At 36.1% G+C, this 18706-nt stretch overlaps 1 protein-coding gene across 3 annotated transcripts in view; it reads right to left on the bottom strand.

The window, feature by feature from the left end:
• Positions 1–18706, bottom strand: part of USP32 (ubiquitin specific peptidase 32) — a 205304-nt gene that overhangs the window by 134864 nt on the left and 51734 nt on the right. For 2 of the 3 annotated variants that reach the window (XM_022552654.3, XM_022552655.2), the window contains exon 2: positions 7085–7212. In XM_022552654.3, the coding sequence (XP_022408362.2) occupies positions 7085–7212 (128 nt within the window). Of the gene's footprint in view, positions 1–4116; positions 4185–7084; positions 7213–18706 lie in introns of those variants that run through there. The other variant, XM_089900979.1, reaches the window with a different exon arrangement.

Genomic DNA, 18706 nt, shown 5'->3' with positions numbered 1-18706 from the left:
GTCTTAAAAGATAATAACTACCATATGCAAGGCAAACATAAAAATCATTCCATTTCTGCTACAAATAGAAATTTATTAGGGACTTCCCTGGTGGCACAGTGGTTAAGAATCCACCTGTCAATGCAGGAGTCATGGGTTCGATTCCTGGTCCAGTAAGATCCCAAATGCCGCCGAGCAACAAAGCCCGTGCACCACAACTACTGAGCCTGCACTCTAGAGCCTGCGAGCCACAACTACTGAGCCCACGCACCACAACTACTGAAGCCTGCGTGCCTAGAGCCTATGCTCCACAACAAGAGAAGCCACCGCAATAAGAAGTCCATGCACTGCAAGGAAGAGTAGCCCCCGCTCTCTGCAACTAGAGAAAGCCCACGCACAGCAGCAAAGACCCAACGCAGCCAAAAATAAATAAATTATAAAAAGAAAAGAAATTTATTAGGTAGGTGCTCAATAAAATACAGCTATATTTATTCCATGGGCATGCAGAAAGGGAGAAAAGGATAAGAATGAATATGCATTCCTTTTACATTCACCCAAGTTTAGATAATGTTAGTTGCTTTTCCCACCATTTACAATTCTTTTTATATAAAATTTCCAACTTCTGTAGTCAAATTCAGCTGAATTTTATCAGCTAAATTTAGGCAGAGGTTTTTAACACTCTCGATTATAAATTAAATCAACCTTATTTTACCTTATAATACCAATTAAGGAATATGCTATTGGATAGAAGTGTCTTATCAAGACTGACTTGAAAAGGATGTCAATTATTTTTATCATCTACTACACTAGTCACATCAGTGGCTCACTTAATACACCAAGGATTCAAAATAAGTGATTATGCATAAGTTATTTTCTATAAGAGTATTTTTTAGTACCAATATAAGTAACTTCTTTGACATCTGGCATACCACTTAGAACACTTATAATTTATGTAATGTATTTGATGTAATGTTTTATACAAGGAATTCCCTAGTCCCATTACGCTTAATGACATATCAGCTCTTCTCCTATAAACTTTGTTTTTCAATAGCTTATGAAACTGTTTAAATATTGCTCTAGGATAAAACTTGGCAGTTAAGAACCATCAAGACAATAATGCATATTTTTTTTAAAGTCCATATGTAATTTTACAAGAAGGGAGTGATATATTCTGTTATTATCTTCATCTAAGAGAGCCCTTGGAATCGTTTTTGTCTGGTCTTACAAAGAGAAATACAAAAAGAAAAAAACAACAATGCAATTTAAGAACTAGCATGAATATTACACTGAACGAAAGTGATGCAGTTAAGATAAAGACTAGTGGATATTTTACAGATTCCAGTTCCAGAGAAAGATTTTAAACCAGTATCCTGCTTAGTGTTCTACTGTTAGCCATAATGTCAAGACTAGGATTTAATGTAACATGAAAACATTAGCTGCTTTTCTCTGGTTGATATAAACATATTATTTTAGTATATTACAATAGTCAATGATCAACAGCATCAAGAGCTGACAATGGCTAGAGTTGTCAAGAAAGCTGTTATCCATGATGCTAGTAAATCCAACATAAAGGGATGTAATCAATAATACTCATCAACTAACATCAAAACAAAAAAACAATCACAAATCATTATTCTATGGTCAGATAGTCCCCCTAAACCTAGACTGTCTAGTATTGAATTGGCCAAAAAGTGTGTTTGGGTTTTTCCATAACATCTTACTGAAAAACTGGAACAGACGTTCTGGCCAACTCAATAAATGCAGGTCCCTAGCCCCAAGGGGCATCTAAATGCATTATGAATACCTCAGCATAAATTTACCAACACTAATGGAAAAATATCCTGCTAATCAGCTGCTTGTTTTCACATGCTGACCACTGTGTCTAAGAACACTCCAGTCTCCATGACGGCTTTTGCTTAAAATGTGCATTTTCCTCAAATTTGGAAAAGGTTAAATGTTCAAAGACTGCAAAGCTAGCAAAGCTAATTGACTTTAGGAGTATGGTTTCCTGGTCATTGTCCTGGTCATTCTTACAATAGGGTTTTGCAGAATATACAATTACTTACAAACAAAACACAACAGAAACATCAAAATACTCACTGAGTTTATATTATATGCACAACACTCTGGGGCCAATTTTTAAAAAGTCATAAAGTCTGCCCGTCGAGAATCATAACTTAGTTGAGACAAGATTTAAAGGAACAATTAGTCATTATCTAATAAAAACATTGTACTACATAGTACAGAGGCAGGCTTTAATGCCTGTTAAGAGTTTAAGGATGGGAGAAAAACAGTGTGGGCTAAAATTGTCAGAGACAGCTTTATGGAGGAAGGTGGAGTGGAATTTTTATCCTAGACAGCCATCCAGAATTGAAATCAATCCTGGGATAGAGATTTAAGAGTTTCCAGTTAAAAGAAATAGTTAAGGAGTAGCAACTATCAATTCACTTGCATCGCATATTTTGTAAATGGTGAAAACCAGTTTTAAGTGAATGTGAAAACAAGAGGAAATGATTACAAATTAATACTACATGGAAATGTTTTGTCATTAGATTTCTTTGGGGGAATAGGGGTTGGGAGATGGGTGACACACTAAAGAAAAAACACTGAATAATTAAGAGTTAGTGGCCTTGGTTCAGAAAAGTCCAATTTCCAGTAGGACAGTTTTCCATTCACCTTGTTTTGACCTTGTTTTCTTAATTCCCTCAAATTCCATTCATTTAATATTTTGTTCAAATAACACATAGTTATTATTATAAGCAAGATCAGAATTATATCAAAATATTAACTACACTAATCTATCCTAGAAAATAACGAGTCAAATGAAATCAATGCTTTGATTCTAAAAATTTTAGACTGCTTTGAGTTATTTTTCCTTATCCAAAATAGCCTGTCTTGGAATTTATATAGGAAACTCTTAGAAGGATTTTAAGAAAGATCGCAGAAGAGCCATATACGGTCGAATGATTACTTCCTTAGCTTTGCAACTAATCACTTTGTTTAGAAATCCCATCATTTAACAAGATTTTGCTGCAACTACTGAATACAGATCCTCCATTCTATGAGTCTGCCTACCCACTACATCTAAATTCAAACTTCAAAACTATCTGCCCAGATCTATACTTCCATTTTACTTAAAATGTACTATTTCCTCTTTAGCAAATAACTTTGTACTCTGCAAGATGAAACATACTCATAAATTCGCTCCCTTTCCCAAATACACACAAAAGTTGAAGTCTATTTACTAACCTGCCTGTCTTGGAGAGATGCCTGAAATAAGCTACAAGCTCATTTTATATAAATGCTGGAACTGTTCCAGAACTGAGCTTAATGGGGTTCACTCGTCCTTTGAGATTATTGTATGAGACACTATAAAGACATCCTTTCATGAGAAAATACGAGAGATTAAAGACAGAAGTACCGGGCTTCCCTAGTGGCGCAGTGGTTGAGAATCTGCCTGCCAATGCAGGGGACACGGGTTCGGGCCCTGGTCTGGGAAGATCCCACGTGCCGCGGAGCAACTAGGCCCGTGAGCCACAACTACTGAGCCTGCGCGTCTGGAGCCTGTGCTCCGACAAGAGAGCCCGCAATAGTAAGAGAGCCTGCAATAGTGAGAGGCCCGCGCACCGCGATGAAGAGTGGCCCCTGCTTGCAGCAACTAGAGAAAGCCCTTGCACAGAAACGAAGACCCAACACAGCCAAAAATAAAAATAAACAAAAAAATAAATTAAAAAAAGACAGAAGTACTTAGTTCCTTATAGTACTTTAAAACCTACACACTGTTATATGTACTAATCAATATTCACATGCTAATAGTACTCCTCCTCACTTAAAATAAACCTAGATCTGTAAATAATAGGATGAATTAAGTTCACCATCATCACTAAAAGCATTTATAAAATTTCTATTTGTGCTTAATACTGTGCTAGAGTTTACACACAAAAAAGTGTTAACTACAATGAAACTGAAATTTGAAACTATCATTATGGATTTTACAATTTAAAATTAAGATCATTCTTGGAAAACAATTATTCAATACTTTAATTATTCTAGCCAGTGATGATTCTTAAAAGATAGTCCAAAGGACAGAGGCTCTTGAAATAATTTTGGGTGAAATGAAATTTACGAAATATTCACATAAAAATGACGCTCCAGGGAGTTCCACTTCCACCTTAGATGTAGAAAGCCTGAGTGTCACTCCTAACCTAAAAACAAGAAAAAGTCATTTAACTATCATATTACATTTCTTGAGCATATCGGAGAACTGAGTTAACAGTGCAACCTGTATCTGACATTTCAAGAAAGATAGATTCCTCCAAAACAACAGCAGGAAGAGGCAGCTACCATACAAGCGAGTAAGAAAAAAATCAGCGACAATTTTAACAAAGTGCCACTAATCTATTTCCTGTCTCCATAGATTTGGCTATTCTGGCCATTTCATACAAATAGAATAAAAAAATACATGGTGTTTTGTATTTGGCTTCTTTGACTTAGAATGTTTTGAAGGTTCATCCATGCATGTATCAGAAAACTTCATTCCTTTTTTATTAACAATATTCCATTCTATAGATTAGATATACCACATTTTGTTCTATTGATGGACATTTGCCTTGTACACTGAAAACTATAAAACATTGCTGAAAGAAATTAAAAATCTAAATCAATGGAAAGGCATTCTAATTTTGTGAGTCAGAAGACTTAAATATTGTTAAAATGGCAATACACCCCAAATCAATCTACTGATTCAATGCAACCCCTATCAAAACCTCAGCTGCTTCTTTTGCAGAAATTGAAAAACTGATACAAAAATTCATATGTAAATGCAAGGGACCCAGAATAGACACAACAACTTGAAAAATTAGAAAGATGGGGAAATGATACTTTCTGATTTCAACACTTACTATAAACCTAGAGTAATCAAGACAATATGATACTGATGCAAGGATAGACACAGAAAGCAATGGAATAGAATTGAGAATCCAGAAGTAAAACCTTATGCTTATGATCAGTTGATTTTCAACAACAGTGATAAGACGATTCAATGGGAAAGAATAATCTTTTCAACAAACAGTTGCTCAGACTATAACAGAGAAGAATAAACCTGACTCCATATTGAATCTATTCCTTTAGCTCTAACCTTTGTGCTCTGTTGCCTGTGCTTAGTCATGCAGGCTTTGCACCTTTCATAAAAGAATGTTGCCTATAGCCTAAAATATACAAGATAACCCATTCTCAAGGCTCTGACTTCTTAAAGGTATAACACTTTTTCATTCATATAGAGATAAAAAGTTGCCGAACAGAGAATAAGATTTGTCTTGCAGGAGGTCTAGGAACATTGTGATCAGACCTCCGTGGACAGCTGCAAGAACAAAGGCACCAAGAAGTCTGCAACAACCAGCCATACCCTCTCCCCTTTTACTATAAAAGAAGCCTGAATTCTAACTCAGGGAAGATGGTTCTTTGGGACACTAGTCCACCATCTTCTCGGTCTGCTGGCTTTCGGAATAAAGTCGTTATTCCTTGCCCCCACAACATGTCTCTCAATTTATTAAGCTGTTATGTGGCAAGCAGTAGGAGCTTGCCAATTAAAAAATGGACAAGGACCTGAATGGACATCTGTTTATAGGTATGTAGATGTACACAAGTAAATCTTTATACATGATCCAAAGAGATAAATCAGATATTCTGACCTAAGTTTTCCCAGCACCATGAATTTACAGAGACTGACAGTTTTGACTTTAAGGATGAAGCTGAGGGAAAGAAAGGCTCAAGTTAGTATACATTTGAATTTGGAAGCATCTTGTTTTAAATACTATGGATTCAGTTTAAATCCCTTCCTCTAATGGGCAAGTTATATTATCTCATTAAATTGCTAGTTATATCCTAAAATGAAAAATTCTGAATTCCAAATTTTTATATTATACTAGCATTTAAGACAAATAAATTAAAAGAAAATAGGAAGGGCTTCCCTGGTGGCGCAGTGGTTGAGAGTCCACCTGCCAATGCAGGGGACACGGGTTCATGCCCCAGTCTGGGAAGATCCCACATGCCGCAGAACAGCTGGGCCCGTGAGCCATGGCCGATGGGCCTACGCGTCCGGAGCCTGTGCTCCGCAATGGGAGAAGCCACAACAGTAAGAGGCCCGCGTACCGCAAAAAAAAAAAAAAAAAAAACACAAGAAAATAGGAAGATGAATTCATACTGAAAAAGAGAACCCAATAAATAGTATCAGGAAAAAAACTAATCCTGTCATAAATCCAAAATAATGACAGAGCAAGAAAGTACGTAATTTTACACAAGAATACATGTAACAGAATTAATGCAACATATATCCCCACCAAAAAAAAAAAAAAAAGATTAAAACACACAAAAAAGCAATAAATGTAATTTCTATATTATGTAAACCATAAGATTCAAAAGCACACAGCACGGGTTAGAAATATCAACTGTCACTAATTAGGAATGGTGAATCAAGGTTTTACGAAATACACCAAGCTTAAAATTCTTATTATAATTTTCACTGTTTTATTAATTTTTTTATCATTTCACCTTTCGAATGACATAATACATATCTGTGTATATACCTATAAAATAGTGAACTTAATGTTAGAAAGGGGATATTTATATCAACTTAGCTCATTTTATCTCTACCTAAAAATTTTTAGTAGAATTTAAATAAGCCTTTACAAATTCCAAAAAGCTAGTGTTTCATGTACAACATTTAATTTTACAGAATTAATTTAATTAGGTTTTACTATATAGAAAGGTTTTAAATTTAAAATTTATAAAAATACTCCCAACATAAAAATTATATGTCAGGGTGATGAAGTTTATAAGAATAAGAAGCTAGTCATATAAATGGTCCCATGATAATAATCAGTGGCTATTAAAGCTCAGAAGCACACAGAAGCAGAATTGCAGCTCTGCAGTACTCCCATTTGGCCTCTAAGAACACAGCCATATTGACTCTAAAACAAGATCTGTTAACCTACTCAGCAAGAAAAATAACTGTAGGGAAGATTACATCTGTCAAGACCAGGAGAACCCTCAAGAATTCAGGCTGGTGGTAACTATCTCACAGGAAAACCTAGAACATAAAGATTACCTCAGCAACTTTTGGAGGCACTCCATCCCCAAGCACTTCTCTGATGAAGCAGTGCTGGCCCATGTAATATGAGAGTCCACAGGTCCTCTTGAAGGCATCTTTCAGTCGTTTCAGCTCTACATCTGTAACTGAAATTCAGAAAGAGAAGATGGGTAAGAAACTAGAGGAGAAAAGTCATCTCTCAAAATCTTTACATTTTTTCAACCCAATTCCTAATAAAAATTGGCAAATATTATTTCTCTTTCCAAATAAGTCAAATAAACCCAAAGATATTTTTCATAATTCTAATATCTTCAAATCTAATCTAGAAAATAAATATGCAAATTCCTGACCCACTATTTTCAAATGACAGAACATTAAATTATGCATACAAATTTTAGGCAGGGGTAAGGAAGAGGTAACAAGTGCTTCGAATTAGCAAGTAAGCTAAATGGCCTTAGACGCTGGCATTAATATGTTTTTAGCAGCAATGCACTCATTGCCTCTGGGATAAAAATTATATTATTTCTACTCTTTGAGCACATATCTATCCATGCAGAAGACACCCCCTAAGTTTAGTTTAGACCGTGTCATCATCTACAAAGAAAGCAACCTATAAATAGATGATTCTAATAAACTATAATTTTTAGACACCCACTCTCAAAAAAAAAATTACTGAGCCATTACTTTATTTTAGGCATTGAAGCCTTTTTTCCACTGAATAGAACAATCTCTGTCTACAAGGACAGAAAAATAAATACTCTTTAGTATTATGTGGTCAGTACAATCGTCACTATGGAGGCACAGAATTAGTACCTTTATCCCATGCTAGAGAAGAAAGACAAGACTTCTGGACAGAGAGGATGATTACTTAAACTTTTAAAGGCTAACCCAGGCAAAATGGACAAGGGCATGCCAGGCAGACATAATAGTTTGTTTCAAAGTATAATGCATAGAGCATGATGTATAGAGCGTATGGAGAACTGTATGTTACTAGAACAAAATGAATAAGGCAGGGAGTAGCAAGTGATAAACCTAAAGCAGTCATTGACCAATTCAGAGGAATTCGGTTCTGTCATAATAAGGAAGGGATTCCGTCAGACACAATTCAGATACAAACTCCAGGCAGACAGGAAACAGGACACAGTCAGATAAAATTCAGATAGTTTACCAGTTCTACAGAGAGTGGAACAAATGTGGAAGCAAAAGATAGACTGCTACTAAGAGAAGAAAAGGAGGAGCTAAATCTGGGAAATATTTAGAAGGAAAAGTCAGTAGAATCTGAAGCTTGACTAAAAGTAGAAGCAATCTACAATAACACTCAGGATTCTATCCTGGGAAACTTGAAGGATGGTATTAGCATGTAGAAAGGGAATGTATGAAAAAGAGCAAGTGAGGAAATGGGGACTTCCCTGGTGGTCCAGTGGCTAAGACTCCACACTCCCAATGCAGGGGGCCTAGGTTCAATCCCTAGTCAGGGAACTAGATTAGAGCCCACATGCCGCAACTAAGGGTTTGCATGCCACAACTAAAGATTCTGCATGCCGCAACGAAGATCCCGCACACAGCAACAAAGATCCTGCATGCCACAACTAACACCCAGCAGAGCCAAATAAATAAATTTTTAAAATATTTTTTTTAAAAAATCGTGAGGAAGAAAAACAATGACAAATTCTGATAAGGACATACTGAAAATGAGGAACCTTGGGGAGATCCATTGGGTTTTTACAATTATGAGTGTAAAGCTTAGGAGAGGTTTGATGAGAGTCATCAACACATAGGCGGCAATTAAAGCCATGAATGAAGAATACAAATGAGACAGAGACAAAAGTGGGAGAAACCAAAACTTACAGTACCTGTGGAGAAAGAAAAAATACTCAAACAAGATTGACAAGGAATAGTTAGAACAGGAAAAACAAGAGTGTAGTCTCCAAAGGACAAGAAAAAGGGCTGGTCTACAGTCTCAAGTAAGGCAGAAAGGGCCAGCAAGATAAAGACTAAAGAGTGCCCTGGCACATAGATTATCATTCAATGAAAGTCTGTGGTAGGGAGGGAAAGTTCATGAGTTCAACAACCTGTAGGGCAATGATAAAACAATAAGAACTAATACTTGAATAAGTAGCTAGAAAAAGTATGAACTCTAGATGCTTAATTCATTAAAAAATGAATTCATAATATTAATAGCCCCAAGTTACTAATTTTTTTTCCTTTTTAGAATGCAAAAGTGAGAAACAGAACAAAGCTCATTTTATAAATTACAATAAAAAAGAAGAAATTACTTCAGCTACCAGAATACCTATTTCTTCAATATGCCTAATTTTCATTAATGGTTTTACTAACAAATTAGGATGCTCATAGTCTAGTGGAGGAGACAAGAAAAATCAATCACTGTGATATAAAATGATAATCTTATACACTGTTGGTTACAGATATTTGAAGGACTGTTTGGTAATATGTTAAAAAAATAGCAACCAGATGACTAATGAATTTATTCCCTAATAACAGGAGAAAATGTACATATAAGCTTTTTAAAGCATTTGTAAAAGCAAACAATGTCCATCAGCAGAAGACAGATTGAATAAGTTATTGTATATGCACAAAAGAAACTATCAGACACTAAAATACTGCCAGAGATCCATATTTACTGAAAATAAATAGTGTTTTTATTCAAAATAAACAAGCTAACAATTAGTTCATCTGTAGATAAGGAATACATAGAAGTATTCATTGTACAAGTGAAACTTTGAAAACTTTAAAAATAAAGATTCAGGCAAGATGGAAAACAAAAGAGAATCAAGCCTAGTAAAATTTTAGGGTAGGAAAACATAAATAACATGCAGTTATTTTAGTTTTAGAAAGAAAAAGCAATTTCTGGAAAAAATAGAAAACTGAACACATGTGGTTTTTCTATCTCCTCTCTCTCCAAAGACTTCACTAAAATTACAGCAAGAATAAAAAAGGACATAAACTCACAAGGACAAAGAGAATAGGAGAAAAAAGAACTGAGGATCTAAGAGGCAGTCAATTTTTTCTGGGGAACATTAGTGTCTGGAGGAGTTACTGACCTGAGCAGATAAAATAAAATTGAAACCTAAGCACCAGCAGTTGAGAAATGTGAACAAGAAAGTGAACTAACTTACTGTGTCTAGAGCACCCAAAAAAGACTCGAATTCATTGTACCAGTTACCACAAAAAAAAAGGGGTGAGGGTAAAAGGTGGGACTGAAGAGAAATTGGTTGAAAATTATATGAGGAGTGCTTAGACTCTCGGGTCCCTTGCAGCACAACACAGTCACGCACCAATCTACCATCTACCCACCCCCGCACATCACTTTTAGATGTAGATATATATCAAAAAACAGAGATACATTCTCTGGAGACATTGACACAGAAAGGCTCCATACATGGAAACACCAGATTTAGCTAAGAGCTATAGGAAGGACAATGAGGTATGAAAAAAGGTGAAGATTAAGTGAGCATTTGCATCCAGCTGTCCTCCCTTGCCCTATTCTCACATATATATCACCTGGGCAGAATCAATGAGGATTCTTCTCTGAAGAAAGTAAATGATTCTAGAACAAAGACCTACTGTTACTGACATGGGGTGAGGGGAATGTCTCCATTCCCCCTTTAGAAATGGCTGTGTTCCCAAAAGGAAAATCCACAAGTCAACAAGTGATATACTCAAACATGTAAGTCTTCAAGTCAATCTTCTAATGCATCACTCTTTAAAATAAAAAGGCAGTTTGGCAGTTATTATAAAGTTAAGCATATACTTACCTTATGACCCAATACTTCCAATCCTTGCTATTTACCCAAGAAAATACTGTACAGAAACATACAAAGGAGCTTTATTAACAATAGCAAAAACACTAGAAACAACAACCCCTTGATCCTTGAACAGATGAATAAATAAATGTGGTATATCCATACAATGGAATAGTATTCTGCAATAAAAATGAAGAAACCACTGATTCATGCACCAACATAAGTGGATCTCAAAAACTATGCTGAGCAAAATAAGCCAGACACAAAAGAATATATACCATACGACTGCATTATATAAAAGACTTAAAGAGGCAAAACTAGCTGTGATGTCAAAGACAGTGGTTGACAGGTGGTGAAGTGGGGAGTATGTGGCTGGAATTGCAGGGAACAGACACTGCAGAGAGATAGGAGGGAACTCTTCTGAGTTGATGGAAATGTCTTATATATTTGATTGGGGTGGTGGCTACAAATGCGAATATGATTGTCAAAACTTACTAAACTGAATACTTAAAATCTGTGCATTTTATTGTATGTAAATTATATATCAATAGAGTAGACTGAAAAAAATGAATGAACTGCCAAGGAACACCAAAAATTGAGGAAGATTCCAAAAAGAAAGGTACCAAAACAAGCAAATGGGGGAAGGGGGAGGGGTGAACAGAAATAATGAAGAAAGAAGAAAAAAATATGAAAACCTCCAAATATTCTCAGAAAAGGAGAAAAAGAAAATTGCATCCAAATAAGAATAGGGTACTAGAAAAATATAACAAGGAAAAAGTACAAACAATCTCTCCTGTACCTTTTCCAGAAAGCTACAGGAGAATGTCCTACAACAAAATGAGGGGGTAAACAAAGGAAAGAAAAGGGATCCAGGAAACACTGACTGTAGCATAAGAGAGGTAAAGGGAATTTCTAAGATGATTATGATATGATATCCCAGCAGGACAGCTATGCATAAGCCTAGAGAACAAGACTAGATTAGAAATGAAGGACTCCAGAATAAAAAAGGAAAGCATGACAGTAAACTAATATATTTGACCACAATGGGAATAGCTTAAAGAGGTATTTCACCTTCAAAAAATAAATCTCAAGGGCTGGTTTTACTTTAGGTTTTTCTTAATCTAAGGAACTGTAGAAACATTTCAAGTCCACCTATAACACCGTCATAAGAGTCAAGAAACTAACCAGAATCTTATTGAAAACTACAGAACTAAAATCCTTCCTCAAACAGGAAGTAAGTGTGAATGAAAGACAAGGGAACACCCAAGGCAAAGAACAAAGGGAGAAAGTTTTCTTTTCTCATATCAAAACAGATTTTCAAGAAAATTTAACACAAATCTCATCCAACAAAAAGCCTTGGTGATTTCAAGACATCTCAGTTTTCAAAATATTCCATTAGTGAGAATTAGAAACTCACAATCAAATACCAAGATATGGTAAGAAAAAGAAAGTAGTTGATAATCACGTAATGATTATAGCACAAAAGTAAAAGCAATTACACAGAAAGGGCAAATACTGAAACAGAGATAAAACAAAGATTATGGTTCTCACCACAGAAACAGAATCCTTCCAGTAAGACGTTCCTGAAATGCAATCAATCAATCAACAAATCATTAATTAATTAAAGGCTACTGTGCCCTTACTGATCATATGCCCAAACACTGTGCTAGGCCATGAGGAACACAAAACTAATAAGTCCTCCAAGTCTGCTTTCAAGGAACTCACAGCTAAGAGACAGATTCATGAATAAACAATGACAATATAGCAAACATAAAAAGACATAGTTGTGCACAGAGGAAGAACATCTAAAAAGGGGGAAGAGTACTCTAAAACTACATTACTAAGCACAAGTTAGAGCAAAACAGATAGCTAGGTGCATCTAGTGATTATTTGCATATATACTTTCTATAAAGATCTCCTTGTGAATTCTTTTTACATTTGATCATCTATAGCATGACATTCTCAAGACCTATTTGATCTATAATAAACCTAATATAGCAACTTATCAGCATAAACAACCTAATCACCAGTTTTTAAGAGAAAATGGTAGTCTTCCGAGCTAAGTAAGATTTACAGGTTATATCAGTTGATACAACTGTGACTAACATGGCTGATTTGAGTTAACTGTAGCCACGAATTAGTGCTTCCTGGACACCTTCTCATCCAAGACTTTCCCACCCTTTCTTACCACTTGGCTTTCGGAGCAGGGTGAAAGGCAACAGTGTACTGTGGTGAGCTAAGGCGAGGACACTGAATTCACTCCAGGCAGTCTATGTCTCGCTGAAGGACTACATATTCAGGGCCATGGGCGCTGACAAGAAACCTGTGCTTCTTTAATACTCTCCGCTATTTCTGAACCACATTTCATCTGATCCTTTACCATCACTATCAATAAATATTGTCCAAATAAATGAAAATATATGTGTAATTCCAACTCAAAAGGCCAGAAACATAAGGCATCTCCTTACACTTGACTATTCTCAGACCTCACATTGGGAAGAAAAGCTGTATGAATAAAAATATTCTGTAGCTCCTCTGCTCTGGAACACAAGTTCAAGCATAAAAGGAATTACGGGTGGTAGTAAAGACTGATGATGGAAACCTCAAAAACGGAAATACCTACAGGGAGCAGGAGGGTACTATAAATGATGAAGTGGGCCAGGTGGGGTCTGTGGAACCCTAGAGAGCACATATTCCTCCTACAGCGTGAAGCTGCTACTAAGTTCCAGGTCTATGCTGCAATGTGGCAATGAGGAAACCAGGAATATAAATTTTTTGTGAAATCTCTCCATATTAAAAGTGTTAGCAGCTAATATTAAAAAAAAAATTAATCAACATGCAGTCTAAATATGGCCCACCAGCTGCCAAGTTTGGCAACCTCTGGCCAAATGGTTAAGGGCACAAACAAAATATATATATGTTCGAATCCAACACGGTCACTTACATATATATATATATATATATATATATATATATATATATATGTATAAAACAAAGACAGAAAAACAATGGATGCCCAATAATGACAGTCTGTGGGGAGGAGGAGATTTCTAGCAGTAATGAGAGCAGCCCCTGTTTACTTTCTACTCCTGACTCTGGAGGAAAGTTGTGAAAATGAGGACTGGAGAAAGGAGGTAAAAGTCCAACAAACAACAACAAATTTTTCTTCCCCTATCCTTTTCCTCCTTACCTATAGACTAATGTTACCATCCCAACAGATCCAGCTGCCACCTAACACTGGAACAAAGGGGAGGGAAGGAAAAGAGAGCAAGCAGAAGAGGAAGGGAGATATCAAGAGGAGGAAGGCAATTTCTGTAGGTTTGACAGACAAGCATACAGAAAGTATTGTCATTAATTGTAAAGAACGTACTCAAGTCAACCCCTAGTAACTTCCGGGCATTGGTTCCAGGACCAGCAAACCCACCCCACCCCCACCCTGATACCAAAATCCACAGATGATCAAAGTCCCTTATATAAAATGTAGTATTTGCATGTAACCTACAAAAGTCCTCCTCTATACTTTAAATCATCTCTATATTCCTTATAATACCTAATACAGTGTAAATGCTAAGTATCAATAAATTGTTGTAAATACAATGTAAATGCTGTATAAATAGTTGTCTGTGTGTAGCAGGAGTGGCAAATTGAAGTTTTGCTTTTTGGAACTTTCTGGAATTTTTTTCCCCCAAGTATTTTTGATCTACACTTGGTTGAATCCACAGATGAGGAACCTGTGGATACAGAGGGCCAACTGCATTAGATTTGACCATGAGTGCTGTCTTACTCAAAGCCAGGTTAGTCACATAAGTATCATAAGCACTTTTAATTAAAAGGTTATTAACATTCCCACAAATTATGAACAAAATAAAACCTCCCTTTGTGAAACAAATTTTGCTATCAACATCACATAAAAGACACAAGTCAGGAGCCATATGGTCTGAATAGGTCAAAGGTTCAATCTGATAATTCTGCTGCATGCACTGGCTATAGGTTGGGCTAAATATTATATTTACTTGAAGCATGGGTACATTCATTTGCTATATTTACTATATTTATCTGTAAAGGCTCCTAAACATACTTGAACTAAAGTCACATTTTATGAAGACTACGTTGTATTAGATTAAAGAATGGAGCTCATATTCTATATTTAACCCATAGATCAAACACAAGACTAGTTTAGAGTTCAGTAAATCCAAGACTTCTCTAGAGGGTATTTTAAAATTTATTTTAAAAATACAAACAAGAGCAGAAAAAACAGGGACTTCCCTGTAGATCCAGTGGTTAAGACTCCGCACTTCCAATGCATGGGGCGCAGGTTCAATCCCTGGTTGGGGAACTAAGATCCCACTTGCCCCGCAGGCACAGCCAAAGAGCAGAAAAAACATTTTACGGTTGTCTAGCAGTTTCTAGTTACATAGTAATCCAAGCATATTCTGAATGGCCCCTGCAACAACATGAAATATCATGAAAACTGAAAAGAACTATGTATTTCACCTAATTATATACAGGTATCCCCCACTTTTCAAAAGTTCACTTTATGCCTCTTCGCTTTTATGAGAAACCTACGTTAGCACCTGTTTTCGCTAATCAAAAGAAATCTAAAGAGGATTTTTGCTTTTACAAAAGAAGGCGAAAATAGCTTTTAGCATTTGTTTTGCAGAGAGCTATTATAGAGGCATCATGCACCCCAAGCAGCAAGAGTGGCATTGCCAAGCTCCTTCCCTGGGAACTACACTAGCATCTCAGCATCAAGCTGCCATAGCTCTGAACTATGTCTGTGAGCATTTATGTTTTATCTCAATTTATTTTGTACATTGTTAGCAAGATGTGTCCTAAGGTGACTGCCTCTTTGCTTTATGCCATTTCAGCTTACAAAAGGTTTCACAGGAATGCTCTACTTTCAGATAATAGGGAAAACCTGTATACAATAGTAGGCAATACTGTGTTGGATGCTATGGGGGATACAAAAATAAACTATGGTCCTTGGATTTAAAAGCTTAAAATCTGTCAACAAATATTTGAGTGTTTATCACAGGCCAGGTGGGCACTGTGTTATGTCTTTATTCTATTAGTTCTTAATCCTGGAATCAACTGAGGAGCATTTAAAGAATTCTGATGCCCAGGCTCCATCCCAAACCAATAAATTGAAGTCTCCAGAAGTAGGACCCAGGGATTCAAATGTTTGCTAAATTAATGAATACATAAGTAACATACCAATAACACAAAGTAGACTGTAATAAATACCCTAAAGGGTATAAACAAGTGATACTGAAGTACATAAGAAAAGATTACAAGGGAGGAATCTAGGAAAGTTTCATAAAAGGGGGTCAGTTCCCATACTAGAAAGTTAAGAATGAGTACAAGACAGGGAGACAGGAAGAATATGTCAAGTATCAGGAAGGGAGTGAGCAATGACACAGAAGTCAGAAGATATTAGGAATGTTTACAGGACAGTTTGAGAGGCTGGAATGTAAAGTGTGGGGACTGCAAAACAGAAAAGTATGGCAAGAGAAGTGGAAGGAATATCTAGGGTGATAAATATGCTAATGAGTTTTTACTTTTTCAGGAGTTATTCTGGTAAGAGTGTGAAAGAAGTATATAATAAGGCGTAAATTTTTTAAATTAGGAATGCAAATCTAGAAGCTAATGAAAAACTAAATCTAAGACTTCTATTAAGTGCTCAGTGTTCATATAGACACAACATATTCCACACTGAAAAAGTTTACAATTTGAAAAAGAAAGCCAGAGAGACATACATCAGCCCTCATACAAATCCATCCCTCATTTTATTTCATTTTCTGATAACAGAGAAGAAGGAAGAAGGGCCACTCAGCCTCGGTTTGAGATCTCCAGTATTATGGAAAAATGTCTACCAAAATGCCCATCATTCGCTCCCTGGCCAAAGAAAGAAATGATGCAGGAAACAGAAAGAGAACAAGATTAAGGAAAAGAAGGCAAATAGAACAAGAAAGTTAACAAAGTGAAAACAGAAAGATTAGAGAGAAAATATTAGACAAAGAGGCACAGGAAATCAACATACATTCCACTGGTATCCCAAATTTTAAAAGCTGAAATAACAAGACTGTCACTTCTGCTGCAGTCATAAACCTGCCCAGGTTCAAGAGAAGCAACCACAGATTCCAATGTGTCAAAGTCACATTGTAACCAGCTTGTGGGATGGGAGATATTTGTCATAGTTATCTTTTGAAAATATAATCTGCCATAAACACGAATACTAAGTATTACATCTGTACTGGTTTTCTTTTCTCCATAGGCATCTGAAGAATTTCACATATTATACTGCTCTTCTAAATATTTACAAATCTCTGTAACACAAGTTAGATACGTAAGTACTAAAGAAAATGGTACTTCCATCAAAAGTGTTACTAAAGAAGTTGGCCCTAAAATAGTCAACCATACAACTCTCCTTCAGGAATACTAAACCATTACCTCTAGCCAAAGAGAGCTAAACTGAAGATTTAAACTTTCAAGCCCATTGGGAGAGATCAAAATCCCATCTGTACTACATCCAAGGGCACCATTTCAGAAATTAGGAGTAACCTAGCCTTAGAGAAAAAAAGGGGAGGCAGGGAGAGAAGACTGTGATCTATTTCTTCACAAAGAACTTTGGTATCTAAAATCTGTAGAAAGAAGGGTGGGGGGGGGAAGGAAGGAAGGGAGGGAGGGAAAATATATTCTAAGCCAAAAGGATAAAAAAAATTAGGTTAGCTTTACTTCCTGATCTGAGGTTCTAAGACCATTGAGAGCCTTCCTTCCTGAAAGTTTAAATGAATATTTTCTCTTTTCTCATAGTCAACTTGACTTGTATAATGAAGTACAACTTAGCAAGGCAATGGACACACTGTCCTTGGGAAAGAAAATCAAAGATGAAACAGACCTAGTTTGTTATAACTGTTAGTTTGTTATAACTGTTTTAAAAGAGGAGGGGGAAGCATAATCTGCCAAAAAAAATTCATTTACAAAAATTCATTTACAAAGCAGAGCTATCAACACTAATTCTATTTCACCTTGTTTTAAGCAATAAGTATGTTCAAATCATTCAACCAGGGATTTCAGAACTTTCTCTAATTCCATCATTTTAATGTTATAGCCCACATACCCTATATATTCATTATCTGTAGTTCTTAGAGGCAGTTCCTAATTGCATGTGGCCTACAAGAATAACATTCCACCTAGCTGTTATTAAATTGTACTTTTAGCTGATTTTTTTCAACAATCACTTATTAAATGATCTACTATGTGTCAGGCACAGTCAAAATGAATAAGACATGGTCCCTGCATTCTAATACTTCAAAATTTAGTAGGGAAAAAAGGCACAACCAAAATAACTGCAATGCCAGACAGGAAATGTTAAAGAGGAGGTATTAAAATGGAGTCCCTAAATAGCCAGTGATTAATTGTCCCAGCTGGTAATTAAGAAAGGCTTCCAAGAGATGTTGACCCTTGCAGGATAGGAGTTCACATGGCCAAAAAGGGCAGAAGTGTAATCCATGTAAGGAAAACATATATAAAAGAATAAAGTAGCATGGATAATCAGGGGATTGCAGGTAGTTTGATATAAATGAAGTACAGGGTACAAGAAACAGAGCCGCAGGAAATGAGGTTGGAATGATAACTGGCAGATAAACAGAATCCTTTTTTCGAGGTGATAATGTTCCCAGGTAAAAGACTATACTTTCCAGCTTCACTTGCTATGGAACTAGAAATAGCCAATGAAATGTAATAGAAATTGCTCCAAGAAGACACCTTAAAGCTCCAGATAGCTAGCAATGTCCTTTTGCTATTATCTCTTCTTCCCACCTGGATCTCAAGATGGGATGGCTGCCTCTCCAGAAGCCATTTTACCCTGTAAGTG

The sequence above is a fragment of the Delphinapterus leucas genome, chromosome 19, assembly GCF_059928025.1.
Source record: "Delphinapterus leucas isolate spDelLeu-1000000601 "Yukka" chromosome 19, BTC_Dleu_Yukka2, whole genome shotgun sequence".
NCBI classification, from domain to species: Eukaryota; Metazoa; Chordata; class Mammalia; order Artiodactyla; family Monodontidae; genus Delphinapterus; species Delphinapterus leucas.
Note: the sequence above shows the minus strand (reverse complement) of the source record. Positions and strands in the feature narration are given on the sequence as shown.